The 27,679-nt window shown below is 40.2% G+C and overlaps 1 protein-coding gene and 1 pseudogene across 1 annotated transcript in view; one reads left to right on the top strand and one right to left on the bottom strand.

Annotated features, from left to right (window-relative positions):
- Positions 1–27,679, bottom strand: part of PLXDC1 (plexin domain containing 1) — a 106,975-nt gene that overhangs the window by 20,715 nt on the left and 58,581 nt on the right. The window contains exons 8-9 of the mRNA XM_044673647.1: positions 13,776–13,871; positions 8,081–8,162 (exon numbers count right to left, since the gene is read on the bottom strand). Coding sequence (XP_044529582.1) covers positions 8,081–8,162; positions 13,776–13,871 — 178 coding nt within the window. The remainder of the gene's footprint in view (positions 1–8,080; positions 8,163–13,775; positions 13,872–27,679) is intronic.
- On the top strand, positions 15,867–15,990 carry LOC123248057 (annotated as a pseudogene).

Genomic DNA, 27,679 nt, shown 5'->3' with positions numbered 1-27,679 from the left:
ACCAAGTAGGGTCATAAAGAGTTCGATGTACCTAAAAAATGACTGAACAACAATAAAGCATTATAATGCGTTGACCCAAATTGGAAGAAGCACATCTCAATGAGGGGATGAAAGAAAGACAACTCACATGTTGACTAAATTAGACTCTACCACTATTTGTCCCCACAATGTAGGAGGAAAAGTACTGCATTTAGAGTCAGAGGTGATGGGTTTGAACTTTACTTCAGTCACTTGGGAAAGACCCTTAACCTGCTCACTTTCACCATCTGTAAAATGGAGAGGTTGCCAAAAAGATCAGAGATAAGGGGAAAGGGCCTACCTGTACTAAAATATTTTTAGCAGTTCTTTTCATAATGGCAAAGAATTGGAAACTGAAGGGTTGCCCATCACTTGGGGAATGGATGAACAAGTTATGGCATATGGTTGCAATGGAATACTATTGTGTCATAAGAAACTATAAACAAGATGAGTTTAGAAAAACCTGGAAAGACATGTGAAGCGAGTGGAACCAGGAAAACACTGTATATAGTAACAAAAATATATAATGATCAATTGTGAAGGACTAAACTATTATCAGCAAAGCAAAGTTCCAAGATATTCCCAAGGGACTCATGATAAAAAAATGTTATTCCCAGCCAAAGAAAAAACTTTGGAGTCTAATTGCAGATCAAAGCATGTCATTTTTCATGTTTTTTCTCCAAGCTAACCACAAGGGGGTTCTGGAGCCAAGATGGCAGAGTAGAAGCAGGGAAGCTCAAAACCACCATGAAAGTCCTCTCCAACCAATCTTAAAATAATGCCACAAAACAAATACAGAAGTGAAAGAACCAATAAGGAAAAAGAGTGAAGCAATGTTCAAGAAGAGAACAACCTGAAAGGTCGGCAAGAAACATCTGGGGAACTAGAGTGAGAGGGGAGCACAGCCAGCAGGAGATTACAACAAGGAGTAAGGAGCAAGCCAACAGCAAGCCACCCCCACCATCCCACATCTACTGTGCCAAGTTTTGAACCTGGGCCCAAGTCAATATCCAGACCCCAAGACCCTGCCTGGAGCAATAGTGGTCCAACCCAACACATAACCCTTTAAATTCCAAGCAAACCTGCAGTGAGGTCAGGAATTCTAGCCCAGGGCAATCTGTGTGGGCCCAGAGTAAGGCCAGGAGTTCTAGCCTAGTATTATGGTGAGGAGAGAGGTCCAAATTTAAGGCAGTTAGTAGACCTGGAGCTGTGTCCCCTGATCCCTGGCAGGGACAGTTCCCAGGGTGCTGACTTGGTACTGGCTGACCCTTGCCTAAAGCTCAAGGTGGAACCCTAGGGCAGGGCAATCTGCTGTGTGTGGTGTGCCTGACCTAATCAAGCCCAGAGTGAGACCAAAATACTACACCCAAGCCTGAGACTAGAATTTGAGCTATCAGCTGTAAGTAATTGAATCAGCAGTGGGAGGTGGCTCTCAGAGTAACCAGCTCATTGGCCAGCATACCATCTTGAAAGAACTAAAATCCAGAAATTAGACTAAGGGTAGTATCAAGGAAGGACTGAAGTTTAAGAGAGTACCCTATCCTCCTGAAGAACAAAGCCTATCTTTAAAAAGGCTGGGGAAATGAGCAAACATTAAAAAAAAACAACAAAAAAAACCCTCACCTAACTATAGAGCATTTTTATGGAGACAAAGAGCGAGGCATAGACACAGATAGAGACAGTGAAAGCAAAGCAAACACATGCAAAGTCCAAAAGAAAAATATGAATTGGACTTAGATTCTGGAAGAGCTCAAAAAAGATTTCAAAAAATCAATTTACAGAGGCAAAGGAAAAATGGGAAAGAGAAATGAAAGCAATGAAAGAAGAAATGGGCCAAATGAAAAAGGAAGCTCAAAAGCTAATGGAAGAAAATAATTTCTTATAAATTAGAATTAGGCAACTAGAAGCTAATGACTTCCAGAGACATCAAGAAACAAACAAAATCAAAAGAATGAAAAAACAGAAGAAAACCGGGAACTATCTCATTGAAAAAAATCTAGAAAATAGGTCTAGGAGAGATAATTTAAGAATTATTAGACTACCAGAAAGCCATGATAAAAAAAGAAGCCTGGACATCATAATACGAGAAATTATCAAAGAAAACTGTCCAGATATTCTTGAATAAGAGAATAAAATAGAAATTGAAAGAATCCACAGATCACCTCCAGAAAGAAATCCTCAAAAGACAACTTTCAGGAATATAATAGCTAAATTCAAGAGTCCCCAAGTCAAGGAGAAAATACTGCAAGCAGCCAGAAAGAAACAATTCAAATGTCATGGAATTACAATCAGGGTTACATAGGTTTTAGCAGCTTCCACATTAAAGGATCAAAAGGCATGGAATATCATATTCTGGAAGGTGAAAGATCTAGGTTTACAACTCAAGAGTATATTCTTTCAAGATAAAAAATGGTCATTCAACAAAATAGAAGATTTCCAAACATTCGTTCCTCAGGAAAAGATCAGACCTAAACAGAAAATTCCAAACACAAGACCCAAGAGAAGCCTAAAAAGGTAAATAAGAGAGAGAAAATTTAAGGGACTCAATAAGGTCAAACTATATGTATTCCTACATGGAAAGAGGATATTTGTAAATCTTTAAAATTCTTAGTAGTAGTAGAGTAGGTAGAAGGAGTATAGTTAGACAGAAGGTGGGGAAGTAAGTTGCTTAGGATGATATGTTATACAAAAAAAAAAAATCAAGGGGTGAAAAAGGATTACACTGAGAGAAAAGGGAAGGGAGAGATGGAATGGGGTAAATTATCTAACCTAAAAAGGTGTGAAAAACTATTACAGTGGAGAGGAGGATGAGGGTGGTGATGGGCAATGCTTCAACTTTACTTCCTTGTAACTTGCTCAGAGAGGGAATAACAACCATACTCATTGGGGTATAGAATTCTATCTTACCCTATAGATAAGTAGGAGGGGAATAAGACAAGGGAAGGGGGAGTGGTAATAGGAGGGAGGAGGAAGTGGGGGGATGATAAAAAGCAAAGTACTAGTGAAGAGGAACTAAGTGAAAGGAAAAAGAGCAGGATCAAAAGGGAAAAATGAGATGGAGGCAAATACACAGTTGGTAATCATAACTGTGAATGTGAATGGGATGAACTTTCCCATAAAATGGAAGCAGATAGCAGAATGGATTAAAAACCAGAATCCTACTATATGTTGTTTACAAAAAACACATCTGAGACAGGGTGACACACATAGAGTAAAGGTAAGAGGCTAGAGCAGAATTTATTGTGAATCATCTAAAGCAAAACAAAACAAAACAAAACAAAAAACAGGAGTAGCAATCGTGATCTTAGACATAGCTAAAGTAAAAATAATCTGATTAAAATAGATAAGGAAGGAAATTACATCTTACTGAAAGGTACTATAAACCATGAAGTAATATCAATACTAAACATATATGCACTAAATAGTATAGCCTCTAAATTTTTAGAGGAGAAATTAAATGAACTTCAGGAAGAAATAGATAGTAAAACTATACTAGTGGAGGCCCTAGACTTCCCCCTTTCAGATCTAGATAAATCAAACCAAAATGTAAACAAGAAATAAGTAAAGGAAGTGAATGAAATCTTAGAAAAGTTAGAAGTAATAAATCTCTGAAGAGAATTGAATGGCAATAGAAAGGAATATATTTTCTTTTCAGCAGTACATGGCTCCTACATAAAAATTGACCATGTATTATTAGGGCATAAAAACTTCACAACCAAATGCAGAAAAACAGAAATAATAAAGGTATCCTTTTCAGATAATAATGCAATAAAAACTATAATCAATAAAGCTCCATGGAAAAATACATTAAAAATTAATTGGAAACTAAATAATCTAATGCTACAAAAGGGGTGGATCAAGATAACCACAAGGGATTCATGATGAAAATGCTATCCACAGCTAAAGAATAAATTGCTGGAGTCTGAATATAGATCAAAGCATGCCATCTTCTACTTTTCCTTCATGATATTTTTATTGTATGTGTGATATGTGTCTTTTATCACAACATGAGGAATATGGAAATATATATATTGCATATAAGCATAACACATATCAGATTATTTAATTCCCAAAGGAGAGGAGAGGGGAGAGGTGGGAGGGAAGGAGGGAGGGAATCTGAATTCTAATATCTCAAAAAACAATTGTCAAAATTCTTTCTATATGTAACTGGAAAGTTTTTTTAAATGTGGGGGTTGGATTAGATGACTTCTAAGTTCTCTTTTCACTTTAAAAACCATGATCCCATGAGCCTCAGAATGAAAAGGGGAAGAGCTTTGAATTGGCAGAAAAGGGTGTTTGGAGATTAAAAAAAGGGGGGGGGGGGTAAAAAGAGAAAACATTAAAGTGAGTGTATGAGTTATTCTAAGAAAAAGATGTTAGGAGAGACCACGCTGAATATCTCACTCATGTCACCATGCTTTGACTGTTCCTTAGCTTTCTAGAAAGAGGGTTTTCCACATCTTTGTAAAAGTTATATCTGTGAGATTAGTCATAGGAAAGGTGGAGAGGTAGGAACCCAAAAAGGGCCAGAGAAGGTATGTCAGCATATTTCCCCCTTAATGGTAAAGTTAGAGCTTTGCAGTTCTCTGGGGTGAATTATACTGTGACTTTATTGTATAGTACTCTAGTTGAAAATGTAGGTCTCACATGAGTCCCTCCCTCAACTAGGTCCTGGCCAGTTTCTCCCAAAATTGAGACTGTCCCAAACCTTATGTTTTCTGGCTTTGTTTCTAACTTCCTTCTCTTCCCTTTCCACCTCCCCCACTCCCCCACCCTGCTTGGGACATAGACCTACATGTCATAAATCATAGCTTGGGACCAGACCTACATGTCTAACTGAAGTGTATGATTTGTGTAAACAGGACTTTTGTTTTTATAATGTTGTATTCTGTGTTCTGTCACTACCACTCCCATCTGAGATGGCCCAGTCCAATATCTGTTTGACATTAAGTAACAGTATGATGCTTTATAAAATATTATCACTGTCTTTGTGGAGTGAAAATGGCTGTATCCTTGGACCTAACCATTCCATTACAGGCAATATAACATAGGAATATTCATAAAAAAAAATGTTGGGAGGGGGCAGCTAGGTGGCTCAAAGAATTGGGATCCAGGCCTAAAGACAGGAATTCCTCAGTTCAAATCTGGCCTCAGACACTTCCTAACTGTGTGACCCTGGGCAAGTCATTTAACCCCCACTTAGCCCTTACCACTCTTCTGCCTTGGAACCAATACACAATATTGATTCTAGGATGGAAGGTAAGGTTGTTTGTTGTTGTTGTTGTTTTAAGGGGGAAAGGGAGAAAGAACACAAAGGGATTTGTTCAATGTATTTATGGCACTGAGGCAGCTAGGTGGCTTAATGGTTTGAGAGCTAGACCTGGAAACTGGAGGTCCTATGTTCATAGCTCTGTGACCCTCTGTGACACTTAATCCCCACTACCTAGCCAATGCTGCTCTTCTGCCTTAGAACCAATACACAGAAGGTAAGGGCTATAAAAATAAATAAATAAATGAAATCTATTTATGGTACCATTACCTATAATTAAAAAAAAAAAAAAAAAGCAAAACACTCCAAACTAGAAGCAATTGTCCAACAGTAGGAAATGCCTTAACATGCCACTGTATGTCAAAGGAATGGAATGTTTTACTGCAATAAGGAAAAACAAATGTGGATATAAAAAAATATGGAAAAAACTCATATGAAATAATGTGAGGTGAAGAAAACAGGGCCAGAAGATTAACTACTGTCACATAGAAAGAATATACAGAAATTCTTATTTTCTTTGTTGACATGCTGTATTCCCCCAGAAAATTTAAGGGTTGTTTTCTTTTTTGCTTTTGCATTCCAAGGTCCTAACAGATTGCCTGCCCTACTAAGCATTAAAAACAATAATAACAACAATGATGATGGTAATGATAGTTACTGTTCAGTGGTTTCAGTTATATTCTACTCTTTGTGATTCCATTTGGATTTTTCTTGGCAGAGATACAGGAATGATTTGCTATTCCTTCTCCAGCACATTTCACAGATGAGAAAACAGAAGCAAACAGGATTAAGTGACTTGCCCAGGGTCACACAGTAGGTGTCTGAGGTCAAATTCAAACTCAGGTCTTCCTAACTCCAGGCCTTGTGTTCTATCTACTGAGCCCCTTAGGTGTTGCTATTAATAATAGCTGGTACTTATAGAAAGTTGGCTAAGAGTTTTACAAATGTTGTCTCATCTTCACGACACCCCTTAGAAGTAAGTACTATTTTTATTATCTCCATTTTACAGATGAGAAAATCAAGGCTGAGAGATATTAAGTGACTTGCTCAAAGTCACACAGTTAGTAAAATTGTCTGAGGCAGAATTTAAACTCAACTCTTCCGGATTCAGTGTCCTGTGCTCTATCTACTGTGCTGCCTAATTGACAAGTTACTTTTTTTTTAAGTTGAAAGCATTGTGGATATAAGTTCAATCGGGTTTCTCATTTTTAAAAATACAAATGCTGAGTAGATTTATTTGGATGCTTGGGTGGATTTGTGATCTCATCTGTGTGGGTGCTCCTTGTGGTTGCAGATAATAACCCATTCATGTTTTTTCCACATGTGGTACCATTCATTTATTTTTTAAAAAGTTACTGTAATCCTCTCCTCAACCCACATAAACCCAGTCCATTTGGCAGGCAGGCAAATTGAGGTCTAACGAGGAAGAGAGAAAGCACTGGAAAAAAAAATACAGGAATCCTAACTTTTCTCTTCTTTTCACCCTTTGACTAAGAACAGTGTTAGTGTTGTGCAAAGATGGCTGATTGCATGGAAGTCCATTTCTATTTTTGCACTAACATTTTGGAAAGTAGCAAAGGAAATAGTGACTTAAGATATCAGGGCTTCATGGGAACTCTGTGACACTGTAATTTTCAAGATTGCCTAAAGGACTTCTAAAAGTTTCTATTGTTAAAAAAAAAAACTCAAACCACAATTAAACAAAAAGTTCCTGTTGTTTTTCAGGAATGCAAGAGTGAGTTATATCCGAAAATGATATTTTCTCCTGTTCCTTAATTATCAAAGTAAATTCCTGGTCAGGAGACCAGGATTTGGATTCTCCATCTGCTCCATGAAGAACTGGGCTCTGAATGGGAAAAAAGAGTTTGAATTAAAGGCTTTTCATTCCCAAACTTGAATGTAATCCAGAACTTCCTGTGTTTCCCCAAACCAACCAACCAACCAAACTCTGTCTGCACTTTTTCATTAACTTTTGGATGGCCAGTTAAATCATTTAATTGAACAGAAAAAGAAATAAAACAAACATTAGAAATATTTTCAGTAATGTACATCCCTCTCTTTTTTGCAAAAGTGGGAACTATGGAGGAGGAACATGGCATATACCATCTGACTCATTTGATGAGTTAGTTAGTGTTGCTAAACTGCCTTTTCCTTCCTCTTTTTTATTTTGTTGTAACAGGTAGCTTTCTGGATGAGGCAGAGGAAGAGGACAGATTGGAGAATAAAGGCAAGGTGAAAACAAAAGATATTGATAAAAAAGGGAAAGAAAGAAACATTCTCAGTAACCATTACCCAAATAACATGCATTCCTTACTCTCTTCTTTCTTAGTCTAGTCCAGAAAAAAAGATCCATTCTGGGTTCTTCTCTGTAAACTGTTTCCTTTCCACTCATACTCTCTACCTCCCACCCCCGCCCCTATACTCTAAGGATGCTGTTCCTTTTTGATCCTTTTCCTAGGGAAGAAACAGCAATGGCTGGAGTTCTTAGGTCTTCTATCCAGTTGCTTGTCAACTTATCCATGATCACATCTGCAGATTAGATCTCTTGCCCTGTGAGATCTCTAAACTAATCTTTATAAACTCTGGAAATCTGATAATCTGGATTAGCATAATTCCTACTCCCCCATACCCAGCTGGCCATGTCCCCATGATGTCTATGTCAAGCTACAGGTCCAGAGAAGTGGGTATAGGAGTGCTAAGGTCATGGAGGAGGTGGTGAGCATACCATTATCCTCTCCCCTTACCCCTACTGCCTGCATAAGGAAGACATCAGGGTCAACTTGTCCACGCTACCTCTGGAGGACGTGACACCAGCTACAGTTGAAAGTCAAGTCTGAAGAGACACAAACTTCACAGCTCTGGTGTTGCAGACAAGCTGAAAGAGAGAAAGCAGAGGCATCAGTCTCCTTGGCATCAGGAGTGCCTGGAGTGGCTCTTAGGAGTTTCCAAGGTCATTGCCTAGCAAGTATATGGAGTCAGCAAATATTGGGGCTATTGATAAAAACATGACATTAATAATGAAGACTTTTTTTTACTTTCAAAACTATCTTATAAATCTGTTCTTCCTTCTAAATGACCTTCTATACTCCTCTATTCATTCTTGTTTAATATATCTTTTTTTTTTTTTAACCCTTACCTTCTGACTTAGAATCAATACTAATTATCAGTTCCAAGTCAGAAGAGTGGTAAGGACTAGGCAGTTGGGGTTAAGTGACTCACTGAGGGTCACACAGCTAGGAAGTATCTGAGGTCAAATTTGAACCTAGGACCACCAGTCTCCAGGCCTGGCTCTCTATCCACTGAGTCACCTAGCTATTCCTCTTCTATACATTCGTGTTTAACATATTTCTGTAACAAACTCTGTGTGTATCTGTTCAACTCTCCTTTGTCTGATTCAGATATGAGTGAGGTTCATGAGATGCCCATTCTTCCCATGCCTTTCTCCATATACATATACATTAATTATGTGAAATAGTAAATTCTTCCCCCTTTTCTCCTATTTATTTCCTCTTATATTCCAATTCCATCTCTCTTTTCTTTCCTCTCTTAAAACCAATGAAACAGAACAAAACATCTTTTAATTTCAATGTTTATATGCAGCTTTACTCCCTTGTTGACTCCTGAAGGGACCCTTGCCTCCTCTCCCCCTGTCATAAACTAAGAATTTTCATCCTCATTTAACAATTCTGATTGTTCAAGTGTAATTATCTTTCCAGGTTTCTCTTTTCTATTAAAAGTACATTTGGGGCAGCTGGGTAGCTCAGTGGAGTGAGAGTCAGGCCTAGAGACAGGAGGTCCTAGGTTCAAACCTGGCCTCAGCCACTTCCCAGCTGTGTGACCCTGGGCAAGTCACTTGACCCCCATTGCCCACCCTTACCAATCTTCCACCAATGAGACAATACACCGAAGTACAAGGGTTAAAAAAAAAATACATTTGAAAATAAAACAAAATATAAAATACCTTTTAAAAAGGTACATTTGCCAACTCCTATAGAATAATACTCAATTTAGTAGGGTGAACTCTTTCTTTGTGGCTGTTTTCAGTATTATTTTCTTTGGTTTGAAAGCTCTGGATTTCGAGGATGGTATTACTGGGGGTTTTCAGTTTGGAGTTTCTTTCAGGAGGTTTTCAGAGGATTCTCTTTATTTTCACTTTGCCATCTGGTTCTAATAGATATGGACAATTATAAAAACAAGTTCTTGAGATATATTAGATTTATTATTTTTTCTGAGCCTGTTTTCCAGGACAATTGTTTTTGATTATAGGTACCTTTCATTTTCTTCATTTTTTTTCAGTCTTTTGAATTTGTCTTCATATTTTTTATTGTCTCGTGGAGTCAATGAATTCTGAATGCTCCATTTTATTTTTCAGGGAGTTCAGCATTTGGATACATTTCTTTATCATTCGTTTACATTTTAAATTTCTTCATTTTCCTACCTATTCTGTAGCCTTTATGGTTGCCATTTTTCCCCTTTGAAATTCTGCTTGTAACTGTAGAATCATTCTCTTCAGCTAAGATTGTCTCCTGTGTTTCTCTTAACCCACAATATTCATTGTTTTCATTTTTTCCCTTCCATTTACTTTTTTTTTTTTTACATTTTTAAACCCTTAACTTGGTAAGGGTGGGCAATGGGGGTCAAGTGACTTGCCCAGGGTCACCCAGCTGGGAAGTGTCTGAAGCCAGATTTGAACCTAGGACCTCCTGTCTCTAGGCCTGACTCTCAATCCACTGAGCTACCCAGCTGCCCTCCTTCCATTTACTCTTATAGGCCATATGCAGATTTTCCTGATACAACCTTTCTCTCAGCCTCCACAGACTGCTGGTCATTTTTGTGACATTATAGACTGAATGTGGAAGTTTTCTTTCTTTCTCTTTCATTTTTCTTATTATTATTCTATTTGGAGTTTCTTTTGAATGTTTTCTGGGGCATGTGGGGGAGATCTTGGCTCCTCTAAAACCTTTCATATTGCTATCTTAACAGAAAGTGTGAAATGAATTGTATTGTTCACAGGGTCCATATTGTATTCCAGGACAAAGGCCAAAAGCTCTGGGCCTTGATCTCCTGGCTCCTCTGAACTGAGTAAGGTTGAGCCAAGTGATATGTGGGACGAGGTTGTTGTTGTTGCTTGTTTTTTATTTTCTAAGAGGATTAATGACATCACAAGAGGGATGTCTTGACTTGTGTGTGAATTGGATTTAAGTGAGGCAGAGTTGTACAAAATCATCAGCCTCCCTCTCTCTTCCAAAGTCATCAAAGTCCAGTGTCAAAGCAAAAGTCAGTATGACTGGCGATGGCCCAGGATATAGCCAATGATCGTGGTGTCACTGATGTCTGACCAAACATGCTTCAGCCACCTTCATGACTGTTGAAACAAATTGTTCTCAACGGCCCATTCCACCAAGGGAAGTCTTCACATGCTTGGGGAAAGGTAAACACCCTTCTAACTCATTAAAAGGTTTGAGCCTTGTGGGTTTCTCTCATCTGCTGAAATGCTTTAATCTGGGGGTAGCCAAGGCATATGCCACAGCTTCTTGGAGCCACGGGTGAGAGTTGGGTGGCAGGTGGACACCAAAGGTAGATGAGCAGCCCTGAAGAGGGTTCAGCAACCCCTCACTCCAGAGGTGTTAGTCCTTCCTGAAGACCCCATTCATCCTATGGGATGGGCTAAAACAGAATAGAAGGAGGGTCCTCTGGGCCTTGGTCATCTAGCTGGCTCCTGTGGGATGGCTCAGGCACAGATAATACTCCGGGAATCCTAGACTTTTGGTCAACCCCCCTCCCCCACTGGTTTCTTGGGGACTAAGGAGCAGAAGAGAACATTGGATCTTGGTTAGTTAATCCTGATACTTGCTCCTCTTAGCAAAGTGGAGGATAAGGAGCAGAAGAGAATGCTGGCCAGCTCTGCTTTTGTCTCCTCCAGCCCAGATGGAAGGGCAGGGAGTGGAAGAAGGTGAGACCAACATTAGATGCTGGTCCCAACTCCATGGCTAAATCACATATAAGACAAAATAATATATAATGCTTTAAGGTTTTCAAAGTGCTTTGTATGTCATTTCGTTTGATAGTGGCAAAATGGATCTGGAGTCAGAGGGCCTAGGTTCACATTCTTGATTCTGCTACTTACTCTGTTTGACCTTGGGCCAGCCCAGTCACCCCTACGGGCCTCAGCTCCCTCATCAGTAAAATTCGGTGGGTTGGATTTGCTGATTTCTAAAGTCCCTTCCAGCTCTAAATTTATATTCCTATAATAATAAAAAGGATCACATGGTTTTAATAAAATCAACTAATCTTTATTTCTGCTATGGATTTCAGGTAACTTGTTTGCTGTTAAAGGCTCACTTAATTCACTGGGGAACAGGATGATTTAAATGTACAGGGAGAGTGTCCCAGAAATATATTCTCAGGAGAGCTTGATTTATTCCTTAGAACTTATGTATGGAAATTAGTCTTGCATATATATGCCCTTGCTACCAAGAGCTGATTTTTTTTTCTTTGAAAAAAATAGGCCTTATCACACACAAAAAAAGTCTGAGGGATAGGTTTTGTAGGAAGGTGGTTCACTCCCTAGTTTTCCTTTCTACCTATGAACTCCAAAACCATATTTCCCCAAAGTAAAGGAATTCTATATATTGATTACCTTCCTGCATTCCCACCCCTGGGAGCTCAGGCTTATGTTTCCCAACAGGAGCATCTTCCCTGGGATTCCACATTAACCCTGGGATGGGTCCCCCTACCTCCTTTTTTGTGTTTTGATCATTTCTTAACATTTCCCTGGCTCTGAAATGCTTTTGGAGATCCTTTTGGACGGAAGCCTGAGGAAATCAGCACTTTTAGCCTGCAGAAATTTGAAGATGATGCAGCCTGATGGTATTTCTGTGCTCCTAACTTTGCAAAGAGAAGAATCCTCACAGGCCGGAGGGCACATGTGCCCTGAGTCTGCTGCGCTGCAGCATATGCTTTCTGGAGGGTTTGGGATGGAAAGCAGAGGGAAGCCAGAATCATTCTCTCCTCCTCCTCTTCCTTCTTCTCCTTCTTCTTCTCCTCCTCCTCCTCCTCTACCTCCTCCTCCTCCTCCTTTCTCCTTCTTCTCCTTCCCTAATCCCATCAACCCAGGCAGAGCCTAGTGCCTGGAATAAATGGTGTGACAAGCACCCTCAAATGCAATTTAAACGATAAATGCAGTTAGTGTGTTGGAGTCAGAGCTCCTTGGGACTTGGTGAGACAGTGACACTATGGGGAAAGGAGAGGAGATTACTTTGGGTGCAACATCCAGGAGGAGTAAGCACTCATCAGCTGGCAGATTCTTATATTAACTAATTATTCATTCTAGCTAAACTCAGCTGTTTCTATGCTACTGGAGTGATATAAGGACTATTAGTGTTCTTTAAATTTTGGCATCTTAAGGCAAAGTCTTGATCACTGTATCTTAATTAAATTTTGTTCCCCTCCTAGAGAAGAAAGTAAGAGAAAAGGAGAGGGGAAAGTTGAAAAGGAAGAATATAAACAAGAGAAGAGGCAAACAACAATAACAGCAAACAGACAAATAAAAATGAGGCAAGGAGGGCATAAAAAGGATTAGGAGAAACCATTGTGGGAGGTTCTCAAGCGCTTTCCACTCTGTCAGGAAGGAGGATGATGAAATTAAAAGCCATATCCAAATAAGAATGCTGCTTTCCCTTCCTTGCTCCAGCTTCCAGGCCTGACTTTGCCATGGATATCCATCAGTGATCCAGCAGCTTGGTCTTATTTGAGATGGGGTCAGGCGACCATAGTTTGTAAATGTTCATGGCAGTATTATTTAGTAGAAGTTCAAAGAAAACTGGGAAAGGAGGGTGGGGAGGAGGAGAGAAATCCATGCTTTGTAACCAAAGCTCAGTTTTTCCTTCCCACTCATGAACTCCCAAACCACATCTACCAAAAATTGTCTTCCTGGATACCCATCCCTGGGTGCTCAGTCCCGGGTTTTTTTATTTTTATTTTTTATTAATAACCCTTACCTTCTGTCTTAGCATCAGTTCTAAGACAGAATTGCGGCAAGGGGGCAGATAGATGGCTCAGTGGATAGACAGACAGTTCTGGAGACAGGAGGTCCTGGATTCAAAACAGACACTTCCTAGCTGTGTGACCCTGGGCAGTTCACTTAATACCAATTGCCTAGCCTTTATAGCTCTCTTGCCTTGGAACCAATTCTTATAATGGATTCTAAAACAGAAAGTAAGGGTTTAAAAAAAAAAAAAAAAAAAAAAAAAGGAGGATCAAGAGGTCAATTGGGGTTAAGTAGCTTGTGCAACTAGGAAGTATCTGAGTGCACATTTGAACCCAGGTTCTCCTAACTCCAGGCCTGGCTTCTATCCATTGTGCTACCTAGCTGCCCCAGCCCCAGTTTTCTTAAAAAGCACCCCTAGGATTCCATATCACTCCAGTGGGAGTGTCCTATGGTAGCTAACTCTAGGAAGGCACAACTCCTGGCAAAATTCCTACTCACTTGGCAGTGGAGTAAACTCAACAGCTGATGTACTGGTGACCTTGCTGGTGTCCAACTCAACTCGATGATACTCATAAATTGTCCTTCGGCGAGATTCTGAAACAAACAGAGGATGGATCAGTGAAGAATCAATCTAGAGAGAAAATCTTTTTAACAGTGTACAAACTCGCTTAATTCTAGGGCCTCCCCTCTTTCCAGGCACATTTCTGCCACTTACATGATCATATGGCTTCTGGTACTTTATTTTTCCTCTTTGGGCTTTTGTTTCCTCAACTAATAAGAGGAAGAGATTCTATAAACTGATTTTTAAGATCTCATCAAACTCTTCCCATGCTTCTATGGTCAAATAAGGATATTTCATGCCCACAAGCAATTGGGGGCATGTCTAGGGGTCTGAACGGTAGGCTTACATAGTTTGTACCTTTTTAAATTCATTCAATAAACATTATTTATTAAATTCCTATTATATATAGGCAGCTATTTCCTTCCTAAGACATGAGAGAGCTATGAAGTTTAGATAAGACATGTTTCCTGATCTTATGAAGTTCAGTCTGGTATGGCAGTTCTAAATTTTTTGTGTCCTGGATTTCTTTGGCAATCTGGTAAAGTCTTCGACCCGGTGACTCTGACCTCCTTGACCATGAACAAGACACTCTATCCCTTTGCCACAGTGCACATTTGAACCCAGGTTCTCTAGTTGTTCCCTATGCCCAGAAAGCTTTTCTTCCCTTTGCCTACACATTTCCCTGGTTCACTTTAAATGTCAATTAAAATCTCATTTTCTTCAGCAAGTCTTTTTCCAACTCCTCTTAATTCTAATGCTTTCTGCCAAAGGTCTGTATAGTCAAAGCTTTTGTTTTTTTCAGTAATAATATATGACTGTGAGAGTTGGACTATTAGGAAAGCTGAGTGCTATAAAATCGATACTTTTGAATTGTGGTGTGGCAGAAGACTTTTGAAGGTCCCTTGGATAGCAAAAAGGTCAAATTAGTCAATACTTAGAGAAATTAATCCAGACTATTCGCTGGAAGGTCAAAGACTGAAGCTAAAGCTTAAATACTTTGGCTGCATAATGAGAAAACAGAATTCATTAGAAAAGACCCTGATGCTGGGAAAGATTGAAGGCAAAAGGAGAAGGGATGAAAGAGGTTGAGATGGATAGAGTGTCATGGAAACAACAGACATAAACTTGGACAGATTTAGGGAGAAGTAGAGGATAGAAAGGTCTAGAGCAGTGATGGTGAACCTTTTAGAGACAAAGTACCCAAACTGCAGCCCTCATGCTGCATGTGAGCTGACCCCTTACCCCAGACAGGGGAGGGAGGAAGTGCTCCCATTGGGCTGCTGGGCAGAGGGGTGGGTCATATGAGGAATGCCCTCAGACACAGGTGGAGAGGGGGAGGGGATTAGCTCTCTCCGGCACATGTGCCATAGGTTTGCCAATATGGGCCTAGAGCAGTGATTCCCAAAGTGGTGCTACTGCCCACTGGTGGGTGCTGCAGCAATCCAGGGGGGTGGTGATGGCCACAGGTGCATTTATCTTTCCTATTAATTGCTATTAAAATTTTTAAAAAAATTAATTTCCAGGGAGCTAAGTAATATTTTTTCTGGAAAGGGGGTGGTAGGCCAAAAAAGTTTGGGAACCACTGGCCTAGAGTGTCAGTGGACCATGAGGTCACAAAGAGTTGGACACTACTAAACAACAATCTCTCTTAATTATTTCCTATTATTCCTATTTATTGTTTGTGCATATCTGTTTGCTTGTTGTCTCCTCCTTTAGATTGTGAACTTCTTGAGGGCAGGGACTGTCTTTTACCTCTTTTTGAATATTCAGACCTTAGCGCAATATCTGGCACATAGTAGGCACTTAATAAATGTTTATCGACTAAACCTAATGGATAGGCCTCTTTCATAAAAATACTTTAAAATTCAAAAGCAAAATACATAAAATCACAAAAAGAAAACAATTAGCTTGAAGTATAGTTTTCAAAACATTTTTTTCATGGTCCCCAGATTAAGAACCCTTGGTCTAGTAGAAGGATAAGATTGATACAGATAAATCCAATAAAGGGTATTCCAAAAGTCAATGCAAGCTTTAAGCAGTGGCAGTATCACAGCCAATGAAGCTTACTGGAGGTGTGATTATTACTAATTGCAAACCAAAAGTCAATGCAGTTTTACAACACTAAGGTTTTTGGGACCCTCTTGTATGTGGTACAGACATTAAAGAACTATATATTGGAACAGTTAGGTAGCACAGTGGACAGAGAGCCAGGTCTGGAGTAGGGAGGTCCTAGGTTCAAATCTGGCCTCAAATACTTCCTAGCTGTGTGACCCCGGGCAAGTTATTTAACCCCAGTTGCCTAGCCCTTGCCAATCTTCTATTAGTTCTTAGTACAGATCCCAGTACAGAAGTTAAAGGTTTAAAAAAAAAGAAAAAGAGGTATCTATTTACAGAACTCATATTCTAGGTCTGTGTTGGTTGGAACCTCTGGGTTGGTTGGAACCTATGGCTGCTCTCCTCCCCCTCTCCACCCTGCCTGAGGACATTCCTCACATGACCTGCCCCTCTGCCCAGCAGTCCAATGGGAGCTCATACTCCCCTCCCCCTCTCCACCCTGCCTGAGGACATTCCTCACATGACCCGCCCCTCTTCCCAGCAGTCCAATGGGAGCTCATACTCCCCTCCCCCTCTCCACCCTGCCTGAGGACATTCCTCACATGACCCGCCCCTCTTCCCAGCAGTCCAATGGGAGCTCATACTCCCCTCCCCCTCTCCACTCTGCCTGAGGACATTCCTCACATGATCTGCCCCTCTGCCCAGCAGCCCAATGGGAACTCATACTTCCCTCCACCCTCCACTCTGCCTGAGGACATTCCTCACATGACCTGCCCCCAGCAGTCCAATGGGAGCTCATACTCCCCTCCCCCTCTCCACTCTGCCTGAGGACATTCCTCACATGACCCACCCCTCTGCCCAGCAGCCCAATGGGAGCTCATACTCCCCTCCCCCTCTCCACTCTGCCTGAGGACATTCCTCACATGATCTGCCCCTCTGCCCAGCAGCCCAATGGGAACTCATACTTCCCTCCACCCTCCACTCTGCCTGAGGACATTCCTCACATGACCTGCCCCCAGCAGTCCAATGGGAGCTCATACTCCCCTCCCCCTCTCCACTCTGCCTGAGGACATTCCTCACATGACCTGCCCCTCTGCCCAGCAGCCCAATGGGAGCGCTTCCTCTCTCTCATGTCTAGGGTAAGGGGGTGGCTAGCATATGGTGTGAGGGTTGCCACTTGGGCACTCTGTCTTTAAAAGATTCGCCATCACTGTTCTGGGTGATAGCCCATGGAGCTAACCCTGACAATGTTAGTTGTCCCTAGACTTTCACACTAAAATTTAGATAAACATATGTACATTCTTACAAACATATCATCAGTAAAATCCTGTTTTCAATTTTCCACAGGGCTAAATGTGTGGCAATTATTGCAGCCAGCTTTGGGGACACTCCAACCTTGTGTACATCCCTTTCTGGCTTATTGAACTCTGCTAAAGATCAATGGCAGGAAATTAAAGCTACAGGAATATAGGATTAGTCAAGGACCATTGAGAAATGTAAATCTTGGGGGCATCTGGGTAGCTCAGTGGATTGAGAGTCAGGCCTAGAGATGGGAGGTCCTAGGTTCAAGTCTGGCCTCAGACACTTCCCTGTGTGACCCTGGGCAAGTCACTTAACCCCCATTGCCTACCTTTACCACTCTTCTGCCTTGGAACCAATACCCAGTATTGACTCCAAGTCAGAAGGTAAGGGTTAAAAAAAAAAAAAAAGAAATGGAAATATTTCCATCTATAAAGGAAGAAGAAGTACTCATCTGCCTGGTACAAATGAGCAGAGGAACTTCTAGAATCAAGGGAATGGACAAGAACATGTGGTAAGGATTTGTGGATTTTTCTTTTCTTCTTTTCTCTTCTTTTCCTTTCAAACCCTTACTTTCTATCTTAATATCAATTCTTTTTAAACCCTTACCTTTTTTCTTAGAATCAATTCTAAGTATTGGGTTCTAAGGCAGAAGAGCAGTAAGGGCTAGGCAATGGGGGTTAAGTGACTTGTCCAGGGTTACCCAGCTAGGAAGTGTCTGAGGCCAGATTTGAACCAGAGCCTCTAGGATCCAAGTCTGGCTCTCTATTCACTGTGCTACCTAGATATATGCCCCACAATTTTTCTTGATACACAGGCTGGACAGTTGCACCAGCCATGATTGTACTTCAGCCCAGATGAGGAAGCTAAGACCTTAGTATGATTCCTTGGCCAAGCTCTGCCTTCCTGGTATTTCTGCGCTAAAAAGCAAAGTTGCTAGGTTTAAGTCCTGTCCCAAACTCTTCGTGTATGTATATCACAGAACTCCAGATTTGCTTCTAGGTAGAAGAGAGGTAAGGGTAGGCAATGGGGGTCAAGTGACTTGCCCAGGGTCACACACCCGGGAAGTGTCTGAGGCCAGATTTGAACCTAGAAACTCCTGTCTCCAGGCCTGACTCTCAATCCAGCTGCCCAGAACTCCATATTTGAAAGGGATTCCAGAGGACATCCAGTCCAACTCCTACCTAATCCTCTCTAAGATTTCCCCCAACAAGGAATTATCTTGCCATCACTTGCCTCTATGGAAGAGGCACCACCACTTTCCAAGGCAGCCTACAGTTCTAATTGTGAGAACAGAGCTGAAGTTGGTTCCTCCTTTGCCCTTGGTTCTGCCCTCTTGGACCAAGTGGAATAAGTAGAAAACACTGAATTTAGAGTCAGAAGACTTGGCTGTAAATCCTATCTATACTACTTACCGGCTATGGGACCTTAGTCAATTAACTTCTCTAAAGTCCAGTTTCCAAAGCTGTAAAACAAAGGCACTGAACTAGCTGACTTCTAAGGTCCCTTCTAGTTCCATGTTTATGATTTGTGATGTCAAATGCCTTTTCTATGCGGCAGTCCTTCAGATACAGGCTGTCCCAAAACTCTTAGTGCACCTAAAAGCTCCAATAACTTGAAGCAATCAGTCAATAAGCATTTATTAAATGCCTACTATGTGCTTAACACTGTGCTAAAAGCCCAGGAGAAAGGCAAAGGGGCAGCTAGGTGGCTCAATGGATAGAGGGTCAGGTTTGGAAACTGGAAGTCTTGGGTTCAAATTTGACCTCAAATATTCCTAACTATATCACCCTGGGCAAGTCACTTAATCCTCATTGCCTAGTCCTTACCACTCTTCTGCCTTGGTACACAGTACTAATTCTAAAATGGAAAGTAAGGGCTTAAAAAAAAGTTAAGAATTTAAAAAGAAAAAAGAAACTACAGTTGCAGGTTACAATCCAGCTAATAGGCCAATTGCCCACTTACTGCAGCAGTATTTAATACGACAGAATGAAATTGGGACCATCCCATGGAGTATGTGTTAATGGGACTATTCTGATTCAATTGACCCACATCTAATGTAAGCGCCAGGGAACTCTTTTATAATACTAGAAACCTATTACGAAACTGACCCATGCTATTAAGGCTAGTCCTGTCAGACGAGCTTTGGTGCCCCAAGGAGAGACATGAATTTCCATCTGACACGTCAAATCCCTGTCATTGTAAGCTAAGTCCAAGTGAGGATCTACCAGGTTCCATAGTCAGTCAATGACTATTTTATTAAGGGACAGCCAGGTAGCACAGTGGATAGAGAGCCGGGTCTGGAGTCAGGAAGACCTGGACTCAAATTTAGCCTCAGACTCTTTCTAGTTGTTGACCCTGGGCAAGTCACTTAGCACCAATTGCCTAGCCCTAGCTGCCCTTCTGTCTTAGAATTGATGTTAAGAGAAGGGAAGGGTTTCTAAAAAATGCATTAAGCACCTATTTGCTAAGGGCTAGTCCATTCATATCTTAGGTTATTGTTTCTCTTATATTTCAAACTAAGCCATTGATTCATTATGTGACCTTAAGCAAAGTTACTTTCTCCTCTAGGCCTCTTTGTAATAAATATTTTGTATTTTATTTATATATTTGTAAATCTTACACATTTATATATGATATATTAAATCTTATAAGTAATAAATAATTTATTTAAAATAAAATAATAAATAATAAAATTTACTTTAATATTTTAAAAATATTTTCTACTCTATGAAATGGTCAATTTGGACGAGATAACCTCTAAAGCCCGTATCAGCCTTGGTACTCAATGGATTCAATATATCTTTGTTTATCAAGATTTTTTTTTAAACCTTTACCTTCCACCTTAGAATCAATACTATGTATTGGTTGTAAGGTAGAAGAGTGGTAAGGGCTAGGCATTGAGGGTGAAGTGACTTGCCCAGGGTCACACAGCTAGGAAGTGTCTGAAGCCATATTTGAACCCAGAATCTCCTGTCTCTAGACATGGCCCTCTATCCATTGAGTCACCTAGGTGCCCCCAGTTATCAAGATTTTTGAACTAAGTCAGCAAACATTTATTATACACCTACTATGTGCCAGGCACTGTGCTAAATGCTGTAGATATGAAGAAAAGCAAAACCTGTTCCTGCTCTCAAGAAATTTACAGTCTAAGGAAGGCTACCACATGCAAACAGCTATGTATGGGCAAGATACAGACTGAATAAATCAGGGGTGATGATTTCAGAGGGAAGGCACTAATCCTGAACAAGTTTGGGAAAGGCTTTATTGCAGATGTGATTTTAGCTAAGATTTGAAGGAAGTCAAGAGAAAGAAGTGGAGAGAAAAATCCAAGCATGAAACACAATTAGTGAAAATACATAAAGGAGGCACAGTCGGGTGACTCAGTAGATCAGTGGTTCCCAAACTTTTTTGTCCTACCACCCCCTTTCCAGAAAAAAATATTACTTAGCCCCTGGAAATTTTTTTTTTTAATTTTAGTAGCAATTAATAGGAAAGATAAATGCACCTGTGGCCATCACCACCTTCCTGGATTGCTGCAGCACTCAACAGGGGGCGGTAGCGCCCACTTTGGGAATCACTGCAGTAAATTGAGAGCCAGGCCCAGAGTCCAGAGGACCTGGGTTCAAATCTAGCCTCAGGTACTTCCTAGCTGGGTGACCCTAGGCAAGTCACCTACCTCCATCTTCCTAGCTCTTGCCCTTTTGTCTTAGAGCTATTACTAAGACAGAAAGCAAGGATTTAATAAAAAATGAAAAAGATATCTATGAGGCCTTGAGTTCAAGATGTCTAACAGGTAGTTGGATATTCAATACTGCTTCTTCAGTTTCTACGTGTTCTGAGAGAGGTTATGCCAAGACTAGAAGTTCTGAGAAATATGAATAAACAGATAATAATTGGATCCATGGAAGCTGATAAGATCACCAAGCAAAATAGTATAGAGGGAGAAGAGAAGAGGGCCCAGGTCAGAGCCTTGTGAGATATCCAGGGACAGAGAGTGTGACCTAGATGGAAGATCCCACAGATGACACAGAAAGAGCAGTTAAATATATAGTAGGAAAACCAGAAGAGAGTAATGTCATGAAAACCTAGAGAGTAGAGAGAATCCAGGAGAAGCAGGAGATGAACTATATCAAAGGCTGCAGAGAGATCAAGGAAGTCAAGGATTTCAAATTATTTATTTGTAAGATTTTCCCACAGTTATATGATTCATGATTTTTCCCACCCCCCTTCCCTCTTCCTCTTCCCTCCCTGCTCCTGGAGCTGACAAGAAATTCCACTGGATTATACATGTAAAAGATGAGAATTTTGAAAAGGTCATTAGATGTGGCAGGTTAGAGAGATAGTAGTGGGGTAATTTAAGGCTGAGACTTGGCAGGATAAAATTATTGCTAGGATAAGGGGGCAAGGGACTTTAGAGAGGATAGTATAGAGTTGAAAAGATTATTTGTAGGAGGGGACAGCTAGGTGGCTCAGTGGATAGCCAGGCCTAGAGACTCCAGGAGGTCCTGGGTTCAAATCTGATCTCAGACACATCCTAGCTGGGTGACCCTGGGCAAGTCACTTAACCCCCATTGCCTACCCTTTCCTGTTCTTCTGCCTTGGAACCAATATATATTATTGATTCTAAGCCAGAAGGTAAGAGTTTAAAAAAAATTATTGATAAGACAAGAAGACAAGGGACTCTAGAAAAGAAGATAGCATAGAATTGAACTTGGACAGGGGTGATATATTGGGAAAGAATTGAAGGTTTGGGGGACAAAAGGTCATGTTGAAGACAAAGAAAAGGGCTAGGGGTTATGATTAGATAAAGGAATTTCAGTATTTATGAACACAGAAGTGGAATAGTTGTGGTTGATGGCAAGATCAAGGGTATGACAGCAATTCTTGCATGAACTTTCTTTCCAGGAAGAAAAATCTAACAAACAAAAGGCAGAAAGGGTATTTTAAAGGACCACAGTGAAAGGTCAATTAGCCCTGGCATGTTTGGGGTGGGCCAATTAGAGTAAATGATTGAATGAATGAGTGAATGAATGACTACAAGCTTGATGCCTAAAGTGATGATGCAGCTTTCATACTTCTCAGATGTCACTAGGGCAGAAAAGTATGGATCATTTCAGAAACTTACAGATAGAAGGGTGGAGCTTTTTGGTTTTGTTTTATGATATTGCTGGAACAAGAATGAAGAAAAAACTTCTGAGCCTTAAGCAGAATCAGGGGAGTCCTAGTTGGGTCCTGGGAATATATTCTAGGTTAGATAAAGTTCAAAAGGGACCGATAACATTTGATATTAGAAGGCATTAATGTGTGCCTAAGCTTTGTACTTCTTTAAATCATGCTTCCATTTTTTTCTCATCAATTCAGTCAACTGATATTAAGCATCTACTATGTACAAAGCATTATTTATTTTATTTTATATCTATTTATATATTTATTTTTATATATTGCATATATAATTATATTAGGCACTGGGAGAGTTACAAAGATAAATAAGACAATGACCCTCATTTTAAAGATTTCAATTAAGTGGAAGTAATAAATATAATGTAAATTAAAACATGGTAAATGCTTAAAAATAGAGCAAATGAGTGGGGCTTAGAAGAGGTTTTGCAGAAGTTGTAGCATTTGAATTGGGTCTTGAATGACGACAGGTAGGACATCAACAGGCAGAGGTGGAAGGGGAAGCACATTCCTCTTATAGTTAATATGTAGGTAATTAATATTTCATCAATCTGCAATATTAGAGGCAGCTAATTTGGCTCAGTGGATAGAGAGCCAGGCTGGAGATTGGAGGTCCTGAGTTCAAATTTGACTTCAGACAAGTCATTTAATCCCCATTGCCTAGCCCTTACTGCTCTTCTGCTTATAGTATTCTATATAGGTTCTAAGGCAGAAGTTAAGGTTTTTTTTTTTAATTAATAACAAAAATAAATTAAAAACAAAATAAAAACTTTCCTTCTGTCTTAGAATGGGTACTAAGTCTTAGTTCCAAGGTAGAAGAGCAGTAAAGGCTAGGCAATGAGGATTAAGTGACTTGTCAGAAGCCAGGTTTGAACCCAGGATCTCCTATCTACAGGCCTGGCTCTCAATACACTGAGCCACTCAGCTGCCTGTTTGCTTTGTTTGTTTGTTTGTTTGTTTGTTTGTTTGTTTTTAACTGAAGCAATATTAAAGGAGGTGGATAGGTGGCTGAGTGGATTGAAAGCCAGGCTTAGAGACAAAAGATCCTGGGTTCAAATCTGGTCTCAGATATTTCCTAGCTATGTGATCCTGGGCAAGTCACAACTGCCAGTGCCTAGTTCTTATCAGTCTTCTGCCTTGGTACCAATACAAAGTATGGATTCTAAGACCAAAAATAAGGGTGTTTTTTGTTTAAAAAGCAGTATTAAAGAATAATATATTTATGGGGAAAATTGCCAATCAAGTGACTGGTAGAAGGTTTTCTCCTCTTTGGAAAGTGTATTTGCAATTAAAAGATGAAGTTGGCCAGTGGAATTGCTTGTCAGCTCTGGGAGTGGGGAGGGAAGAGGGAAAGGAAAGAAAATGAATCATGTAAACATGGAAAAATATTTTAAAATAAAATAAATAAATATTTAAAAATAAAATAAAAGATAAGGTTGGAAGACAAATTACAGCAAGGTTAGATATACTCTGCTATTCCTGGAGTATATTAACTCACTGATCCTCCACTAGCTTTACAGGCATCACTTTCTACCTGGTGGCACCCATCCAATTTGTTGTCAACAGGCAAGGGGAAACTAACCAGGCTCCAGAAAATGTTCCTTTCAAAGGCAACTCTATTCAGTGAAGCAAACAAGCATCCTGATGCTCCAGGTGATGCTTCATGTGCATTAAGTGTGCTGGAAACAAGCTTTTCTGCATTGTGAGTTTTAGCCCAAATATTCTGGTAACTTGAACCAGATCCTGAAACTTCTTCTCAAAGCACAAGGCTTTGATTCCTATCAAACCAAGCTTCCAAATGGTCATTCAATCAATAAGCATTTATTAAGTGCCTACTGTATGCTGGGGACACAAAAACACAAACAAAAGAGAGTTCTTGCCCCAAAGGAGTTCCAAGTCTAATGAGGGAGAAAATTTTCAAACAACTACTTATAAACAGATAGCATCAATTGGAGATAATCAACAGAGGGAAGGCACTAGCAGTAAAGGAGGTCAGGAAAGGCTTCTGGTAGAAGGTGGGACTTGAAGGAAGCCAGGGGAAGCTGGGAAGCAGAGAAGAGGGAGAGCCTTCTAGGTACCAGAAACAATGAAGGAAAACTAAAATGGAATTGGGAGGTAGGTAAGCACCTACCTCAGACCTTGGGGCCATGCTGGCTCACCATCAGTACTTGGCTGAAGCCACTCTAACCATGTAGCCCACAAGTCCTGTTCCCATTTCTACTTCATCAGTGCTTCTGGAAAATGTGTCGTTTAATTAACCTATGGCTCCACTTAGCACTGGGGTAGCTAGGTGGTGCAGTAGATAGAGTGCTAGACCTGGAATCTCTGCCAAGAAAACCTCAAATAGGGTCACGAAGAGTGGGACATACCTGAAAACAACCAAACAACAAAACTAGTTGCCATCCCTGGTTGTCTCCCCTCACTAGAATGTAAGTTCTTGGATATCAGAGATTATCTTATTTTTACATTTGTATCCATAGGTCTGCCGCAGTATAGGTGCTTAAAAATACTGCTCTCTCTCATTCGTTCATATACTCATAACATTGTTTTAAATAATATTATTGGTTATTTTAAATTTTGCAATATTTATTTACTATATTTTGTAATGTATTGTTTTTCTCTTCTCCTCACAGAGAACCATCCCTTATAGCAAAGAATAAAAAGAGGGGGGAAAAATCAGCTTGGAAAAACTAACCAACATATCAAAAAAGTCTGCCATAATATGTAAGCGTTCTGTACCCACAATCCCTCACTTCTACAAAGAGGCTAATGAAGGTATCTCTTCTTTGAAATTAACTTTGGACATTAAAATTTCCCAATATTCAGTTTTGTTTGTTTTGTTGTTATCTAACATGTTTGAGCCTGCTTTTCAATCTGCAAAATGGGAGTAATGAGACTGACATTATTCTCGTCATTATAGGGTTGTTGTGAGGAAAAGCCCTTTGGACATCTCAGAGCCTGGTTCTCTAGCCACTGAACCTGCTCTGATTATGCCTACTTTTGTTGAACTTCTTTTTCAAATCTTTGAAAATTCATTGCTACAAGGAATGGCTCACTGGGTAGAGTAAGGAAAAGGGATATATTTAGAGACAAAGGTAAAAATGAAGACAAAAGAAGAGAAAACAGTAATTAAAAAAAATCTTGATGGCAAAATGTATTAAAAAAGCGGTGGCTCAGGGGGCAGCTGGGTAGCTCAGTGGATTGAGAGCCAGGTCTAGAGACGGGAGGTCCTAGGTTCAAATCCGGCCTCAGACACTTCCCAGTTGTGTGACCCTGGGCAAGTCACTTGACCCCCATTGCCTACCCTTACCACTCTTCCACCTATAAGTCAATACACAGAAGTTAAGGGTTTAAAATAAAAAAACAAACAAAAAAAAAAAAAAAAAAAAAAAAGCGGTGGCTCATCCATTACTGTTTGTGTATCAGAGGTGAGCATAGGACACATAGAAAGTACAAAAACAAACATGGGGCAGCTAGATGGCTCAGTGGATAGAGCCAGGCCTGGAGATAGGAAGTCCTGGGTTCAAATTTGGCCTTAGACACTACCCAGCTGTGTGAACCTGGGCAAGTCATTTAACCCCAATTACCTAGCCTTTACCACTCTTCTGCCTTGCAACCAATATGTAGTATCAATTCTAAAATAGAAGGTAACAGTTTAAAAAAACATACAAACATAGCATATTTTGGAAACAAGTATAGGCTATTTCAGAAGCAAGCATCTCAGTTTGATCTCTCCCAACAACTCAGACTCTTTGCCCTGTCGAACGTGAATACCAGGTCCAGAGATATATTTCTTCTTAACTGAACCACTAAGTGGGTCTCCTAGTGGTCTTCTTAACTCCTGAGGGAGCTGTGGAAATGAAGAGAGACCCTTAGCCAGAATCATTTGAAGAGCCTTCAGCTGTGCTGGCTAATTGGCTTCCTTCTTTCCCTGTCATTCACAGGCTTAGCTTCTGGGGCTCCATGTCTCCACCTTAGGAACCAGCCTTCTAGTTCCTACTTCTCTATGGACATTTAGTTTTTTCGTTTTCCCTTTTTCTGGCTCCTTTCTGGCTTTGGTGATTTCCCTCCACATTATCTTACCCAGCTACATTAACTCTTCAGGGGATTATGGGGATGCCAGCCGATAGGGTGGGCTAGAATGGTGGGCTAGAATGGATTCAAGTACCTGGGACTCAATCTTGATGGGAATTTTGGACTTGAAATTGAGATTATGCTCGATAGGAACCCAATCCTCTTTCTCTCCCCAAAGACTGAGGTGAGAGGTGGATTATTATGTTTCCTTTTATTCCACATTCCATGTGGAATAAGATTGCGTACTTATGATTATATCTTTGAGTGTAAATATTTCCCTGTAAAAGTTCATTGGACTGTTAGTGTCTAGATGGAAGTAGATGGCATTTTTAAAAAATGAGTTCTTTGGGATTGTTTTGGATCATTGTATTGCCGAGAATAGCTAAGTCATGGGGGCCAGCTGGGTGGCCCAGTGGATTGAGAACCAGGCCTAAAGACAGGAGATCCTGGGTTTAAATTTGGTCTCAGACACTTCCTAGCTGAGTGACCCTGGGCAAGTCATTTAACCTCCATTGCTTAGCTCTTACTGCTCTTTTGCCTTGGAACTAATACAAAATATTGATTCTAAATGGCAGGTAAAGATTTAAAACAAACAAACAAAGAATAGCTAAGTCATTCACAGTTATTCATTGTACAGTATTTGATCACCATGTATAGTGTTCTGATTCTGTTCATTTCACTACTTCAAATCATATAAATCTTTCCAGGTTTTTCTGAGCTCCTTCTGCTTGTTATTTCTTATAGCACAATAGTATTCCATCACAATCATATGTTATAACTTACTCAACCATTTCCCAATTGATAGGCATCCCCTCACTTTCCAATTCTTTGCCCCTACAAAAAAGAGTTGCTTTAAATATTTTTGTACATATAGCACATGTCTTTTTCTTTTTCTTTTTCTTTTTTCTCTCTTTGGGACACAAACTTAGTAATGGTATTGCTGGGTTAAAAGGTATGTACTATTTCATAGCCTATTGGGTATAGGTCCAAATTGCTCTCCAGAATGGTTAAATCAGTTCACAATTCCCCCAACAGTGCATTTGTGTCTCAATTTTCCTGCATCCCCTCCAAGTTTTGTAATTTTCCTTTTCTGTCATAATAGCCAATCTGGTAGGTGTGGGTTGGTACTTCTGAGTTATTTTAACTTGCATTTCTCTAATTAATAGAGATTTAGAGCACTTTTTTGCATGACTATAGAGATTTTCATTACTTTGTCCAAGAACTGCCTGTT

This window comes from Gracilinanus agilis, chromosome 4 (assembly GCF_016433145.1).
Source record: "Gracilinanus agilis isolate LMUSP501 chromosome 4, AgileGrace, whole genome shotgun sequence".
Taxonomy (NCBI): Eukaryota; Metazoa; Chordata; class Mammalia; order Didelphimorphia; family Didelphidae; genus Gracilinanus; species Gracilinanus agilis.
Note: the sequence above shows the minus strand (reverse complement) of the source record. Positions and strands in the feature narration are given on the sequence as shown.